General features: G+C 38.4%; 1 protein-coding gene across 3 annotated transcripts in view; it reads right to left on the bottom strand.

Moving 5' to 3' along the window:
• Window positions 1-8262: 8262 nt before the first annotated feature.
• The window catches only part of LOC137934120 (DNA-directed RNA polymerase IV subunit 1), a 59557-nt gene continuing 52770 nt past the window's right edge, over window positions 8263-15049 (bottom strand). For all 3 annotated transcript variants that reach the window (XM_068778356.1, XM_068778355.1, XM_068778357.1), the window contains 2 exons: window positions 9377-9488; window positions 8263-9248 (listed from right to left, as the gene is read on the bottom strand). In XM_068778356.1, coding sequence (XP_068634457.1) covers window positions 9081-9248; window positions 9377-9488 — 280 coding nt within the window. In that variant the 3' untranslated portion in view covers window positions 8263-9080. The remainder of the gene's footprint in view (window positions 9249-9376; window positions 9489-15049) is intronic.

The following is a 15049-nucleotide window of genomic DNA, read 5'->3' as shown; positions in this document are numbered from 1 at the left end:
GAGCACGAACTCGATACATGTATTTTTTGAAAAGTTTTAAATGAATGTTGAAGCTTGAGCTCGACTCGAACTCGGCTCGAACTCGGTTAAAATTATTAGGCTCGAGCTCGATAACAATTTTAGGCTCGAGTTCGAAATATTTAAATCAAACTCGGCTCGAACATAGGCAGGTTCGGGTTCGGTTCGACTCGATGCCACCCCTATGATTTATATATAGATAGTTTGAATAGTTTTTCAATAAAATTTTATAAGGAGCTTAGTTAATTTTCCAAAATTTTCAGTGACTAGTGTTTCTAATTATTTTAAAATTTCAAAAAATTAGCTTCTAACTATCAAATTTAAGAAAATTTCCTATTTATTTCCAAGAAAACAAGTTTGCTACCTCCATAAAGCATTTCGAGTAAGTATGCTAAAGACAAAACGACACAAAGGTAATGGCCCTTGTTGATTGCTCTTTCAATATTCATCCATTACAGGATTTGATATGCTAAATCTGCTTTGATGGATGTTGACCCATTAGTCCTCACACAATGATTTTAAGTGAATTCATCTTATTCATTGTATGGTAAATCGTGTAGAACAAAAAGGACCACAAATAATTGTAAATATTAAGCTTGAGACATTCTTATAATAATAATTCTAGTCATCACTCATCCACTAGCAAGACTTTGCTTTCCATCTCCATGTCTTAGAAACCATTCATTGTAACTCAAGCGGTTCATTCAATCCTTCTGTCACAATCCATTCCATGAAAGCAGGATTGCATTTCCGTTTCTATTGACTGAAAAATAAAGTAACAAAGAATTGCTCAAACTCGAAGAGAACTGAAAATCACTCTTAAAGTTCTCTCCAATGGCTGGCTATGAACCCTACACTTTCCGTCATGGCCGACTCCTTTTTCGGAACCTTTTCATATATTTAATTGAAGTCAGAGGTGACGGAGGTGTTGTTAGCAGCACTTTCGTGGGAGAGATTCAGTTTGGCAAAATTATGCAAGGGGACCAAAAGCTAAGCTTAGATTGATTAGACTGGAAGGGAATCAAGTGTCGGCTCTTTGGCCAAGAAAAAAAAAATGCCAACATGTCGGCAGTTGCAGGCTTGCAGCAGATAATAAAAGAAAAGAGAGAGTAATGTAAGAGAAAACTGTATTTGTTAACTGGTACGGGACCCCCTTTCTCCTGAGTCTCCCTCCAATGGAAGAAATAAGTTTGATTCTTGAAACTATAATTATAGATGTTATCTTTAACAACAGTTGATAACATCTATATTTGCTCTCTTTCTGGAAATCTGGAAAGTTTTTTCCTCGATCGCTCGCCCACCGCGGACAACTGGAATATCTTGAGTGCGACCTACAGGGACTTTCCGATCTCGCGGAACGGGGGAATGGATTGTTCTCTGGAAATCATTTTCGAATTGCTTGCCATGAATTTGTCGTGTACCATCTTACCTAGAAAAGAAAAAAGATAGAAATCGAGAGAGGAGCATTTCCGTATCTGCAAACTTATCATTCATGAATCGACGTTTATTTGGTTCCGAGAAAGGATTTGTAAAGTCCTAGGCTCCCAGCCTGGATCGCTCTCCCTCCCAACGTTGACAAGTGCCAGTCCCGTCTGGAATATATTGGATGAGGCGCACTGGACGGAGAGAAACAAAGGAACGAATTGTGACGGTCACCGCGAAATCATTTTAGAGTTGATTGCCATGAAGTTGTCCGCCCGACGATTGTTCATGGTTCCTCGGTAGCCTATGTTTCCCGTATATTCAAGGGCGAAGAGTTTCCTGGCTCTGGTTCATGAACGCAGAAGAAGGAACGCAGACGAATGCCCTACAGCTAAGTTTGGTAGATGCAGAAACGTTCTTGGTAAAGTAATTGACTTGGTTGCATAGTTGTGAACTCGGAACTCGGAACTCGGAACTCGGATCGAATCGGGTAATTCAGAACCACAGACTCATGAGTGACTCGGTTCTCCTCAGCGATTCGAGCTAAGTTAGGTTTGATTTAGCTAGTTTATTCTGTTTTTATCAAGAATACCCTGAAGGGAAAAGTATTACTAGCAGTTTATGTGGATGATATCATCTTAACCGGTAGTGATTAAGATAACATAAAAAAAGTCAAAGAGAAGATATGCCAAGAATTTAAAACGAAGGACCTTGGACTTCTGAAATATTTTCTGGGTATTGAGGTATTTCAGTCAAAGCATGAGATTGTATTATCTCAGAGAAAGTACGTCTTTGATCTACTAGAGGACACATGGATAATGGAGTGTCAATCTACAAACACTCCTGAGGATGCCAATGGAAAACTATGTGCAAGCTCTGGAGAAGATGTTGATATAGGTAAATATCAGAGGTTTGTGGGTAAGCTTATTTACCTCACAGTGACTAAACCAGATATATTATATATAGTAAGTGATGTGAGTCAATATATGCACAAACCACAACTTACCCATTGGCAAGCCTTGGAGAGGATACTGATATATTTAAAAGGAGCTCCGAGGAAAGGACTTCTCTATAAGAATTGTTGGAAGACACCTCAAAGTCTCATCATTCTAATTATCTTCCCCACATCAAGGAGGTGGCAATGGAGGTAATTTAGAAGTCTTCTCATAAGGATGGCACAATGGTATAATTATCTAAGAAGATATATGTCTACTTATGTCTTTTTCCTTTTCTAAGTTTATAGCCCTAAGGGCATTGTAATATTGTAAACTTCATTCCACAACTATAAATAGAGACTCAAGGCATGGGGGTAGATAATTAAGTTTCCCCTCTTCCCTCTCAAATTCTTCCTTTACAAATTGTTTCCTCTCCTAAGCTATCTATCTCCATCTCTCTAGCCAAGTTCTCTCTTCTTTCTCTCTTCTTCTTTCTTCTCTTACTTCTCTTCCTCTCCCCTTTAACTACCTTGGTCTCAACCTAGTCATGGGATCCAAAATTCAACAAGAATCATGCCCACTTCAACACATAAGGTTTCTCATATGTAGTTTGGGTTGGATCACTTGATGACAGGAAGTCCACTTCAGAGTATTGTACCTTAGTTGGAGGTAACCTTATTACATGGATAAACATAAAGTAGAATATTGTTGCAACGTCAAGTGCATAAGCAAAGTACAGAGCTATGGCCCACACAATCAGTGAACTTCTATGGATCATATCCCTTCTTATTGAATTGGGATTCTATAAAGAAGCTTCCATGGAATTATATTGCGACAACCAAACAACCATTCATATCACTTCGAATCATGTCTTCCACAAGGGGACAAAACACAATGAGGTAGATTAATACTTTAAAGGGGGATTATTTAGGTTGGTATCTTATCTCTCAAACATGTTTCATCACAAGGTCAGGTGGCAGATATTCTTACGAAACCAGTCACATTCAAGATTTTAAACACTATATCTGGCAAACTGGGTATCTACGATTTTTCTCTCTCCCAAGTTAAGGGGGAGTGTTGGAAGATATCTCGAAGTGGCATTAAAATAAATACTTTTCCCACACTAAGGAGCGACAAAGGATGTAATTTAAAGGTCTTCTGATAAGGATGGCACAAGGGTGTAATTAAAGAAGATGAAGTATGTCTACTTATATATTTTCTTTTTGAGAGCTTTTAGCCCTAAGGGCATTGTAGTCAATGTAACTTCCCTAACTATAAATAGAGACTCAAGGCATGGGGTAGATCATTAAGTCTCCCCTCTTCTCTCTCAAATTCTTTAGTAGACTTTTCTCTCAAACTCTCTCTCTCCATCTCTTTACTCGTCCCTCTCTCCTTTCTCCTCTCTTCCTTCCTCCTCTCTTTTCTTCTCCTCTTCCTCTTTCTCTCCTCTCTCACCATCTTGGTCAGGGTCCTGATCATGGGATCCTAAATCTAATAGTTAGTTGAGTGGCAGATAAAAGATTCAAGGAAAACTCAGGAACAAAAATGACATATTTCAAATGAAGGGAGGTGTAGCAAATATGGACCCACCCCACATACCTTGGTTTGGGATCCATCTACTATAAAAACAAATTTTTCAGTCAAACAAGGAGATGTAGAGCTTAAGAGGGTACCATTACCTGTCAAGTACTCGAAGGCCCCAAAGTCATTGATCCAAGATGGAGAAGTAGTTGAAACCATACATGTTATAGTAGTAATTGTACTAGAAGAAACCTCGTTTGGGGAAGCTTGATTGGTAATGTGCTTTATCTTCTGAAGCAATTCAAATTCTTATTTAAAAACTATTTTCCTGCGGGTAGACACCATCATATGTTTTATTTTTTAGAGTAATTCAAACTCCTCTACAGAGATAGTCTTCTTGCCTTTGGGGAGTTTAAGAACCATTATATGACTAAGCTCTTTGAACTAGTTGAGTCCTTGTAGTTATATCAAACTAAAAAAAGTCAACTAATAATGAGCCTAGGGTAATCAACTGAAGATTTCTTTCTTAAAAAAAACATAATGTTTCAATCAGAGAGACACAATAGTAGCTGTTGTAATGAGCCAATGCCCAAATAGCACATAGCATATTTGTTGTTATATAGCAGCAAATAACATATAAATAATGAGAGTCCTTAAGTGTTATAAGGACACATGAAATAATCTACAACCCATTCAACTGAGAATATGGAAGATTGAGCCCAGTAATAAACTAAATCGAGTGTTGCTAGACCAAGTGTAGCTGAATGATAATCACTTTTGCTGCTGTAACGAACTAGAACTCAACCGAGTTCTTTATTCTACTACAAGTATTTCTTCAAGAAAATTAAGAAGAACTCAGGCTCTGAGGCTGAGCTAATCATCAGAATGTTTGCCAAGGATCTGATATCATGTAATTAAGAAAGGTTGCTAGTTTAAAAACATGATAACCTCATCTGTCGGTGAATCAAGAGAACTCAAATAAATAAATAAACTCCCTTACTCTGCTACTACCCAACGGCTACTGTAAATATTCTACTTTCTCAATCGTTTTGATAGCAACAGGTAAACCTTCATCGTCCTTTTTGTCATAAGAGTCACAAAGATCAATCTAGTATTCAATCAGATGAATAGAGTTTCCAAAAATGGAAACTTTCCTTGCCAGAGTTTCTGAACAACAATCCAAACGTAAAGTATCTTAAATAATTCACCAAACAACACAAGCAATAATATGAAAATATCAAGTAGAATTCACTTACAACATAATTAAATTATACCAATACGCTACCAACAACATACTCTGAAGCATATTTTGGATTTCAGAATTTTGAAGAGCTTCTTTGACGAAGTTTGACTACAAGCAATATGCTACCACTCAAGCATATTCTGAAGTAGAATTTTCAAGCAATGTATCCTCAATATAAGTCATGGTAGAGTAGCAAAAGATAAAAAGAACAACTTATCTATTCTGAAAGAATTCAGCACCACTTTTCAACTCGTTCCATGCAGTCTTACCGTAAGTTGAACACAAAAAAAAAACTTGGAATCCTAAAAAATCAATCACTGCTCTGATACTATGTTGATTTTCAGGATTCCATAGCCATAAGATCTTTGGTAATGAAGGAGAGAGGGGAGAAGAAGGAGAGGGAAGAGAGAAAGAAGAACCAAAAGAGATGTCCAAGGAGAGAGAGAGAGAGAGAGAGAGAGAGAGAGAGCACATTGGGAGGAAAGGAGAGTAAGAATATGATTATGGATGTAACTCTTAACCATCCCCCTTAAGTTGTATTTATAGATGTCAAATATTCAAAAATCACAAGTATACCATTCACCCTAGAAGGAGTAAATAAGGGACAAAGATTATAAGATAATTACGTCAATGACACCCGAGCTTGCCTATATCTTCTAAAAATATCTTTTAACACTCCGTCTCAAGCTGGGAGGTAATGACAATGATCCCAAATTAAAACAAATAAAATATTTGTTGTAATGATCTCCTCCATCAAGGTTGTCCCAAGGATAAGTATGAAATCAGATACAGACTCTCAAAAGGTAAAAAGTGGGTGATAAAACATAAGTCAAAACCAACCTAAAAGGATTTTGAACAAAATAGTGATAATAATTACTAAAGTAGGTAATGTCTGTCACTCACAAAACGGTGATAAAAATACTAGGGTACCAATAAATAAGTCTCAATGAACTTTAAAACACTTATATATGTAAAAAAAAAAAGGATCAACCAAAGAGTTCATCAAAGAGGAAAAACGAGAGTAAAAAAAATATGGTAGGAGAAAGGTTGCCAAGTAAAAGCTTAATGGGGAATTAAAGGAAGAGAAGGTAAATAAGTTGGGGCCATCATGTGATTTATTTTTCAAAGTAATTCAAATTCTGCATGAGGGTAGACGTCTTCATATGCTTTATCTTCCAGAGTAATTCCAACTCCACTGAAGAGATGGTCATCTTGCCTCTGATAAGAGCCATCGTGGAACTAAACTCTTTGAACCAACCAAATTTTCTAAGTTAAATCAAGCTGACAACATTCAACAAATAATAAACCCGGGGTAATCAACCGAGGGTTCATTTCTTCAATAATAATGTCTCAATCAAAGAGACATAATAGCAGTTGTGGTGAGCCAATGCCCAAATAGCACATATCATATTTGATGTTATATAGTTGCGGATAACATGTAAATAATTAACATCCTTAAGTGTAATAAGAACACATGAAATAATCTGTAGCAAATCCAATCGTGAATAAGGAAATTATGTACCAAGTAATAAGTTGGAACTGAGTAATAAGTTAACTATAAGTAAATAAAGCACTTGCTGAAAAACAAGAGTAATGGGAGAACTTAAGAGCTCAAGGATTCTCGTGCAATCATGGGTATGAGCAGACCCCTTCCCATGCAATAATAATTAGCCAGTAGATAATCATTAATTGACTTTTAACCGTAACTCTCCCAATAATAGTAATTGATGACAACTACATGTGTTGGCCATTTCAATATATTGTTGGTGTGGAAGGTCAATTTACAAAAGACCCTAGACAAGTTCATTATGGTGCAACAGTAAATTTTGAAGTATTTAAAAGGTGCTCCAAGAAAGGGCTTAAAGTATACTCCTCATCAACACTTAATTAAACTTGGCTATTCAAATGTTGTTTCACTGGCTCCAAGTTTGGTAAAAAAATTACTAATAGCTACAACATGCATGTTTATTAGTTGAAATCTTGTAACACAGAAGAATAAAAAATAAATTATAGTAGCAAAATCTAGTACAGAGACAAAATATATATAGCTATGGCATTAATTGCTTGTAAATTAATGTAGATCACATGTTTTATGCCTAAATTTGGATCGTTACCTATTCGGAAACCTATGAAGATGCTATGTAATAATAGAGTATTTTTGTTACTAGAATTCTATTTACATGAAAGAATGAAATAAACTTGTGGTTTATCATTTTATCCAAAAAAAATTGTGTTGTGTAGAAATATATGTTGGCTACATGTGAAGTCTTCAAATCAACTTAGAGATATGTTGACTAAGGCACTTCCAAATAAAGAATTTACAATATCTTATAACTTGTCGGGGTTATTTAACATCTAAACCCAACTTGAAGGGGAGTGTCGAGAGGTGTAAGGTTCTAGGGGCAATTCTATAATGGCAATATTGCTTATTAAGTGGTGACAACTAGCAGTGTTTTATCATACAACTAAAAGTTATTTATATTAGATGTCTAAGGGTACTTATAACCCTACTTCAAACTTAAGATAGGAGGGGTTGACTTTTAACCCTAACTCTCCCAATAATAGTAATTGATGACAACTACAGGTGTTGGTTTATTGAAAGTTCTTCAAAACTTGGTTTTTCTAATTCTAAAAGGTTGAATTCTCACCTTTGATAGTAGGAGTAAGGATGGATAGCTCTCATTGCATGACCTGAGATGATACATCTTCAAAGGGTGGGTTGTCTTTGTTGGCTAAATTTGGGCTCTATTAGACTCAAATTTTGATCCCAAGCCATGGAGGAACTGACCACGGAGGAACTAAACCAATCTATTCCCTCTGGGGCTCAATATCAGCCACGACACAACTAGATAACTATCAAACTTCCATGTTGTCAAAGAAGGAATAACAAGGGATTCAAAACTTTTTCTTACAATGAGAATCTCAACTGAAAATTCTAGGAGATTCAAAAAGTTTTTTTTTTTTTTTTTTTTTTTTCCATTGAGATGAAAGTCTTGAAAGGAAATAAAACTGCAACTTTCCATAGAAAGAAATAGAGTCTGGACGAGAAAGACATTTTAGTGTATAAACAAAAGAACAAATAGAGATATATTTATGGGGCCATATATGAATCATCCCTTAAACTTCTCTTTTATTTATATAACTTAAGAATGGTTACAAATCATTCCCATAATATATCACATATTTCCGATAATACTCGTGGCATAATAGTAAAACAACCCCTATGCCTCCCCTTAGGGTCTGTTTGGAACCTATTAGGAAAAAAAAAAAAAAAAAATTGATCATTATTATTCCCAAAAATAGTTAATAAAAATGAGATAATTATCAAATTCTTACTCATTACTTTTTGGAACAATAATTGTCAAATTCTCATTTTTTTTTCTTTTCTTTTACAAGGGGTTTCCAAACAGACCCTTAGAGTGGCGCAAAATTGAATCCCCGACCTGATTCATAAATGTCAAAGTTATAGCTTTGACCCATTACAAAAAAATAATAATAATACAGAAAAGAAAAAACTATAAATGTTATCAACTGAAGATTTGTAGAAAGAGTCATAGACAAGAAATCACTCTTTCTAAATAAGCATATCCAGGCAAACTACAGTCTCCATTGCCAGTTATATACAACAGACCGACAGTACATTGACTGCCAACAGAGAAGCCGATTTATGAAGTGGACACAGAAGGCCCCAATATTTACAGCCTAGGATTGCATGAATTAGCTTGAAGTACATGATCAGCGACCCCAGATGGTTTTTGTTCCCTTGCTTCATCATCATCCTTTGCCATTAAATACTAAGCTAAATACATGCTGACAAGCAGAAGAATGTAGTAGGGACGAGCTTCAACTTTTCTTTCAGTTTCCTAGCCACTATTTTTTAGCATAAGAATCTGAACTATTGGATCAAAGGCCCTCAACAACAATATATCTGGCTAGAAGCTTCACCTTGATTTTCCTTTATATAGTTCCTTACGGAACGCATTTTCCAGATCAGGTGAAATTTGCTTCGCTGCACCCATAACACATTTGAGATACGAGAAATCTTCTTCGGTGCCATCCTTCCGTACAATCATGAAACATTTGGATGGATGTAATGGATGGCGTCCAACCTGTCAAATACAAGCTAACATTAACAACATTCGTAAGGCATGCAATTAATATCATTGTTAATTATGTGGTCTGAAGAACTACTTATCCAGTACAACACTTTCTTCTATTCCTTTCCTCCATGTATTACCTTAATTGCTTTTACTCCTGCCCCTAACTTTGCATTTCCCTGAGGATGGTAGGATAAAGCCTTCATTAGTAAGGATCTATCAGTTTTGTTCAGATGGACATTCACAGGATACCTGCAACAAGAGTAAGCACATTCCATAAGGATAACAGTCATATGAATGCCAGTAATCCTTCATACTACCTGTTTAAGAGAAAAGCAGTTACCTATTTGCGAATAATATCTCCATACTCTTTGAAGGTGGTCAAGTAGTTGAATGCTTAATTTTGAGTATTACTCTTTGCTTTTCAAGAAGCACAACTCAAATTATGATCAAAATATGGAACTTATCCATTTTTGTTCTAGTTAATTTAAGTTTTATGAAAAGCCAGGGCACAGGCTTGCCAAAGTTAAATTGAAATTATTTATCTTATTTTCTTCACTCTTTCCTGTTGTGTCCAGAGATCATTAAAGCCTGAGGCTCTAAACTCTTCCAGTAGTGGGATCCTTGGACAAGCAGATAGTTAGGAGGGAAGAGGTTAGTAGAGAAAGAGGGAGTGTGTTAAATCCTTGAGTCCCATAATAAGGAAGGTTTAGGCTGACCTGAGATATGAAAGAGGGAAAACAGAATACATAGTGATAGTGGATGAAGAAAGAAGAAGAAAGAAGAGTCACTGATAGCTGTTCTTGACTGCCAAGCACTAAATTATAGTTTTATGTCTGTAGGAGGATCTCACAATCCTAACTCCAGGGGGAGTTGTTATCACAATTTCAATCTACATCAACTTGCAGAGGCTTCATACTTCGGCACTTAATCTTGTCACCATGTTCTATTTTTGCTGTGCTAGGTAACCAAGTTTTCTCTTACTAAGATACAATAATCAAATGTAGACTTCCTTTCATCTAGGGAACCACCCCAATCTGCATTAGCAAAGCATTCATCATACACATGATGATGAGATTTGTTAAACAAACTTTTACCTAGAGAATTATTCAAATATCTTAATATCCTTTCTAAAGTCGCCTTGTTAGGCGTCAAATTTATTTTAGTCAGATTATTATAATAGGTAAAGAAGAGGGGGGTATTTTTATCATATTTATTTATGAACAGTACAAGGGGTGCAGAGGACATTTCTGTCATTAGGAGAGATTAAAGTTATATAAGGGGGCACCCCAGTCTGTGGGCATAGATGTTTCTCTTTATTTCTTCCAAATACACCAATCAACCAAACCCGGTCTGTGGTTTGGACGAGATCACACTGTCAAGAAAAAGTTACCTGGTCAAACGGCCAACAGCAACCAATTCTATCTAAGTTTGACCGCTTTCTGGCCTGTCCAGATTGGCTGCAACTTTTTGGAAACATCACTAGTAGGGTGCTCAATAAGGTTGGGTCAGATCAATGGCCTATCATGCTCTCCACTTCCTTTAAGAAATGGGGGCCAGCCCTTTTCCGCTTTGAAAACTCGTGGTTGCTTGAGAAAAATTTCGACTCTCTTATTAATGGTTGGTGGTTTGAGGGCCCAATTAATGGTAGAAGGGAGTGGGCTTTTTCTTTGAAACTCCGTTTCCGAAAAGGAAACATTAAGGAATGGGCCTCAAGTCATCGTGCCTCGCTGGGTGCTGAGAAGGCCTCTCTTCTCTCGCGGATCGCTGATCTGGACTCGGTGGAGGAACAAAGGTATTTATCCCCTGCTGAGTTTTCATCTCGTATTTTTCTCACTATCAATCTCAATGCAATTTTGCATCAAGAACGGATTCGGTGGAAGCAAAGAGCTCAATTTAAGTAGTTGAAGGATGGTGATGCAAATACCTTGCTTCGGCGAGAAGGAGATCCAACCGAATTACCTCATTATGCATCAATAATGAGGTAACATCGTGTCAGACTTCTATCACTAATGTGTTGATTCAGTTTTTCACAGACCTATATTCGGATGAATGCTTAAATCGGCCAAAAATTCAGCACATCAATTTCTCCCATCTTTCTCCAGCAGCCACCTCCCTAATAGAATCCCCTTTCTCTGTTGGGGAAATCGAGCGTGCGGTGTTAGGTATGGAGAGTGATAGGGCCCCAGGCCCAGATGGCTTCAATGGGGAGTTTTTCAAGAAGTTCTGGTCAAACATCAAGGAAGATATCACTACAATGATACATAATTTCTATAAGAATGGCATCAACTTCCACGCATCGGGGCTTCTTTCATCACTTTGTTTCCAAAGAAGTCATAGCGTTGAGAAGCCGAAAAATTTTCAGCCTATCAGCTGTTATCATATATATTCATAGTTGTTTAAGTGGTGAAGGGTATTTTTGTAATTTCCTATTGTTTTATCATTTACGGGACTTGATTTCTCATGTTGAGCTGTCATCTGCATCTTTATCTCTTTTGCCGACTTTTTCTGATTCCCCAACAATTGTGGAAAGGTTCAAACCTGGTTTTGTGTATGGAAGACATGGTCGACATGAATCTGGTTCCACTTCCTCTGTGCCCCCTCACGATCTTGACCTGGCGCCTGTTCCTACTCCTACTCCTGCTTCCACCACTCTTCGCCGGTCTACTCGCCCTTCTCGGCCCCCTCATTGATATGGTTTCTCCTCTACTGTCTCTCCTATGGTTATTTTATCCTCTATTTCCATTCCCTCTTGCTACAAACAGGCCATGGAACATGAGTGTTGGCAAAATGCAATGCAAACAGAACTTCGAGCACTTAAGGAGAATCACACTTGGGATATTGTTCCTTGCCCCCCTACAATCAAGCCTCTTGGGAATAAATGGGTTTTCTCTGTCAAGGTTCGCTCTGATGGCTCTTTGGATCGGTATAAAGCTCGCCTAGTCGCTCTGAACAACAAACAGGAATATGGGATTGATTCTGAAGATAAATTTGCTCCTGTTGCCAATTTGGCCATGGTTCGAACCATCTTAGTTATTGCTGCTTCCCAGTCGTAGCAACTGAATCAGATGGATGTGAAGAACGTCTTTCTTCACAGTGATCTTCAAGAAGAGATCTACATGAAGCTTCCCTCTGGTATGACTACTTCTCCTCATAATGTCTGTAAACTACGGCGTTCTCTGTATGGACTCAAGCAAGCTCCTCGGGCTTGGTTTGAGAAGCTTCGCAGTACACTTCTTACCTTCAGGTTTACACAGAGTCAGTATGATTCTTCTCTCTTCTTCCAAAAGTCTGCCTCGGGTATAGTCCTTCTCTTGGTTTATGTGGATGACATTATCATTATTGGCACTAACTGTGGTTTGATTACTAAGGTTCATCAGCTGTTGCATGCCACTTTCCATATGAAAGATCTTGGCCAACTCACCAACTTCTTAGGACTAGAAGTACATCATCGGGCCAATGGTATTTTCTTAAACCAGCATAAGTATATTCAAGATATTATTACCCTAGCTGGTTTGGAGGACACTTCTTCTGTTGATACTCCTATGGAGGTGAATGTCAAATATAGGAAAGATGAAGGGGCCCTTCTAAATGACCCTACTCTCTATCGGTGCCTGGTTGGGAGTCTCATCTACTTGACCACTACTCCCCCCGATATCTCCTATGCAGTTCATCAAGTCAGTTAGTTTATGTCTTCTCTTCGGCATCTCCATATTGCTGCAGTTCAAGGCATCATCCGCTATCTTCGAGGTTCTCCTACTCGTGAGTTATTCTTTCCTATAGGCTCATCCCTTCAACTTGTTGCTTATAGTGATGCTGATTGGGCTGGGTGTCCGGATACACGTCGATCTACTACGGGTTGGTGTATGTTTTTATGTGATGCCTTAATTTCTTGGAAATGTAAGAAACAAAATCGGGTTTCTAAATCCTCTACTGAGGCCGAGTATCGTGCCATGTCTACTGCTTGTTCTGAGATTGTATGGCTACGTGGTCTTATTGCGGAGCTTGAGTTTCCTCAGGCTACTTCTACTCCTCTTCATGCTAATAACACTAGTGCTATTCAGATTGCCACCAATCCCGTTTTCCATGAACACACCAAGCACATTGAGGTTGATTGTCATTCTATCCAAGATACCTTAGAGAGTTGGGTGATATCTCTTCCTTACATTTCTTCGGATCTTCAATTCGCCAACGTCTTCACCAAAGCTATGACTCGACAACGGCATCAATTTTTGGTCGGCAAATTGTTGCTGGTTGACTTACCGGCATCAATTTGAGGGGGGATGTTATCATATATATTCATAGTTGTTTAAGTGGGGAAGGGTATTTTTGTAATTTCCTATTGTTTTATTATTTATGGGACTTGATTTCCCGAGCTGCTCGGGACGGAACAGGGGATCTCGTGAACGATCGAGTTGTTGTTTCTCCCCAAGCTTCCCCGTTGTGTAATAGGGTTTTTCCAATAGTTTGCAATCAGCCTCATCACAAGTGCATACAAAATAATTGCAAGAATTCTAGCCCATCGGCTAAAGGCTTTTCTCCCGACCATCATCCACCGTAGGCAAGGCGCTTTCCTCAAGGGGAGGAATATCCTCGACTCCACTGTGGCAGCACATGAACTCATCGATCATTTTAGCCGCATCAAGGATCTGAGAATTGCCCTCAAACTCGATTGGAAAGACCTTTCGACTGAGTAAACTGGGACCTTTTAGACGAGCTAATGGAAAGAATGGGTTTCAGTGCAAAATGGAGATTTTGGATCAGAAGTTCTGTGGACTCGGCTTCCTACTCCCTCATTCTCAAAGGTTCGGTTTGCGGATATTTCAAAGGAACCAGAGGGCTTAGATAGGGTGACCCGCTTTCCCCATTTCTTTTCAACACTGTGGTGGAATTCCTCTCCTCCATGTTCTACTCGATTGTAGAACTCAACTGGGTATCTCCTACTTGTCACATGCAGACTTTTAATGTCCCTATCCTCTAGTATGCGGATGATACTATCATATTTGGGATCGGAAGCATGGAATGAGCTAGAAGGATCAAAGCAGTTTTGGGTCTGTTTGAATTAGCTTCGGGGCAGAAAGTTAATTGGGGAAAAACATCTCTTATGGGTTTCAACGTTAACTCTGAGCTTCTAGCTGATATGGCAAGTCTTTTTGGCCGTATTGCATCCAGCATCCCGACCACTTACCTTGGGCTCCCCCTCTTTAATGGTCACATCAATCAAAGCCTCTGGAATCCTGTGGTTGAAAAGATTGAAACTTGCACCCTGAAGGAGGCTTTCAGATACAAAGGCCCTGGAGGAATGTCGGCTAATGGAATCTATTCAATCCTTTCGTCTACGGTCTTCCTTGTCGGATAAGCTCATTTGGTGGCCTGACAAAAGCGGTGTCTTCTCTGTGACCTCCGCTTATAGATTCATCAATGGTTGGCACTCGAATCAAGTGGAGAACAAGGTGTATTTCTCGTGGCGCCTTTGTGCCCTGCCAAAAGTGAAATTCTTCATGTGGAGTGCTTACCTCAATAAAATCCTCATGGCAGATGCGCTTAAATAGAAAGGCCACCCTTCTATTGACCCCCTTTGTCCTTTCTACAATACGGAGTATGAAACTACCAGCCATATCCTCCTTCAGTGCTCTTTCTCATAGATAGTGTGGACCTCCATCCTTTGCAAGGTCGGGTGGCAATTTTGTATGCCGGCGGACATGATCGCTTTCAGTAAAATGCTCACTAGTGTTTCCATCCCAAGGCTAGAAAAGCTAATGCTCTATGATTGTACTGCTTTTATTCCGTGGGGCTTTTGGAATGAACGCAAC

The sequence above is a fragment of the Aristolochia californica genome, unplaced genomic scaffold (assembly GCF_029961685.1).
Source record: "Aristolochia californica isolate CCGP_79_NKW_82.1479 unplaced genomic scaffold, dmAriCali1.0.hap1 SCAF_6, whole genome shotgun sequence".
Classification (NCBI taxonomy): Eukaryota; Viridiplantae; Streptophyta; class Magnoliopsida; order Piperales; family Aristolochiaceae; genus Aristolochia; species Aristolochia californica.
This window is presented reverse-complemented; position numbering and strand designations above follow the sequence as displayed.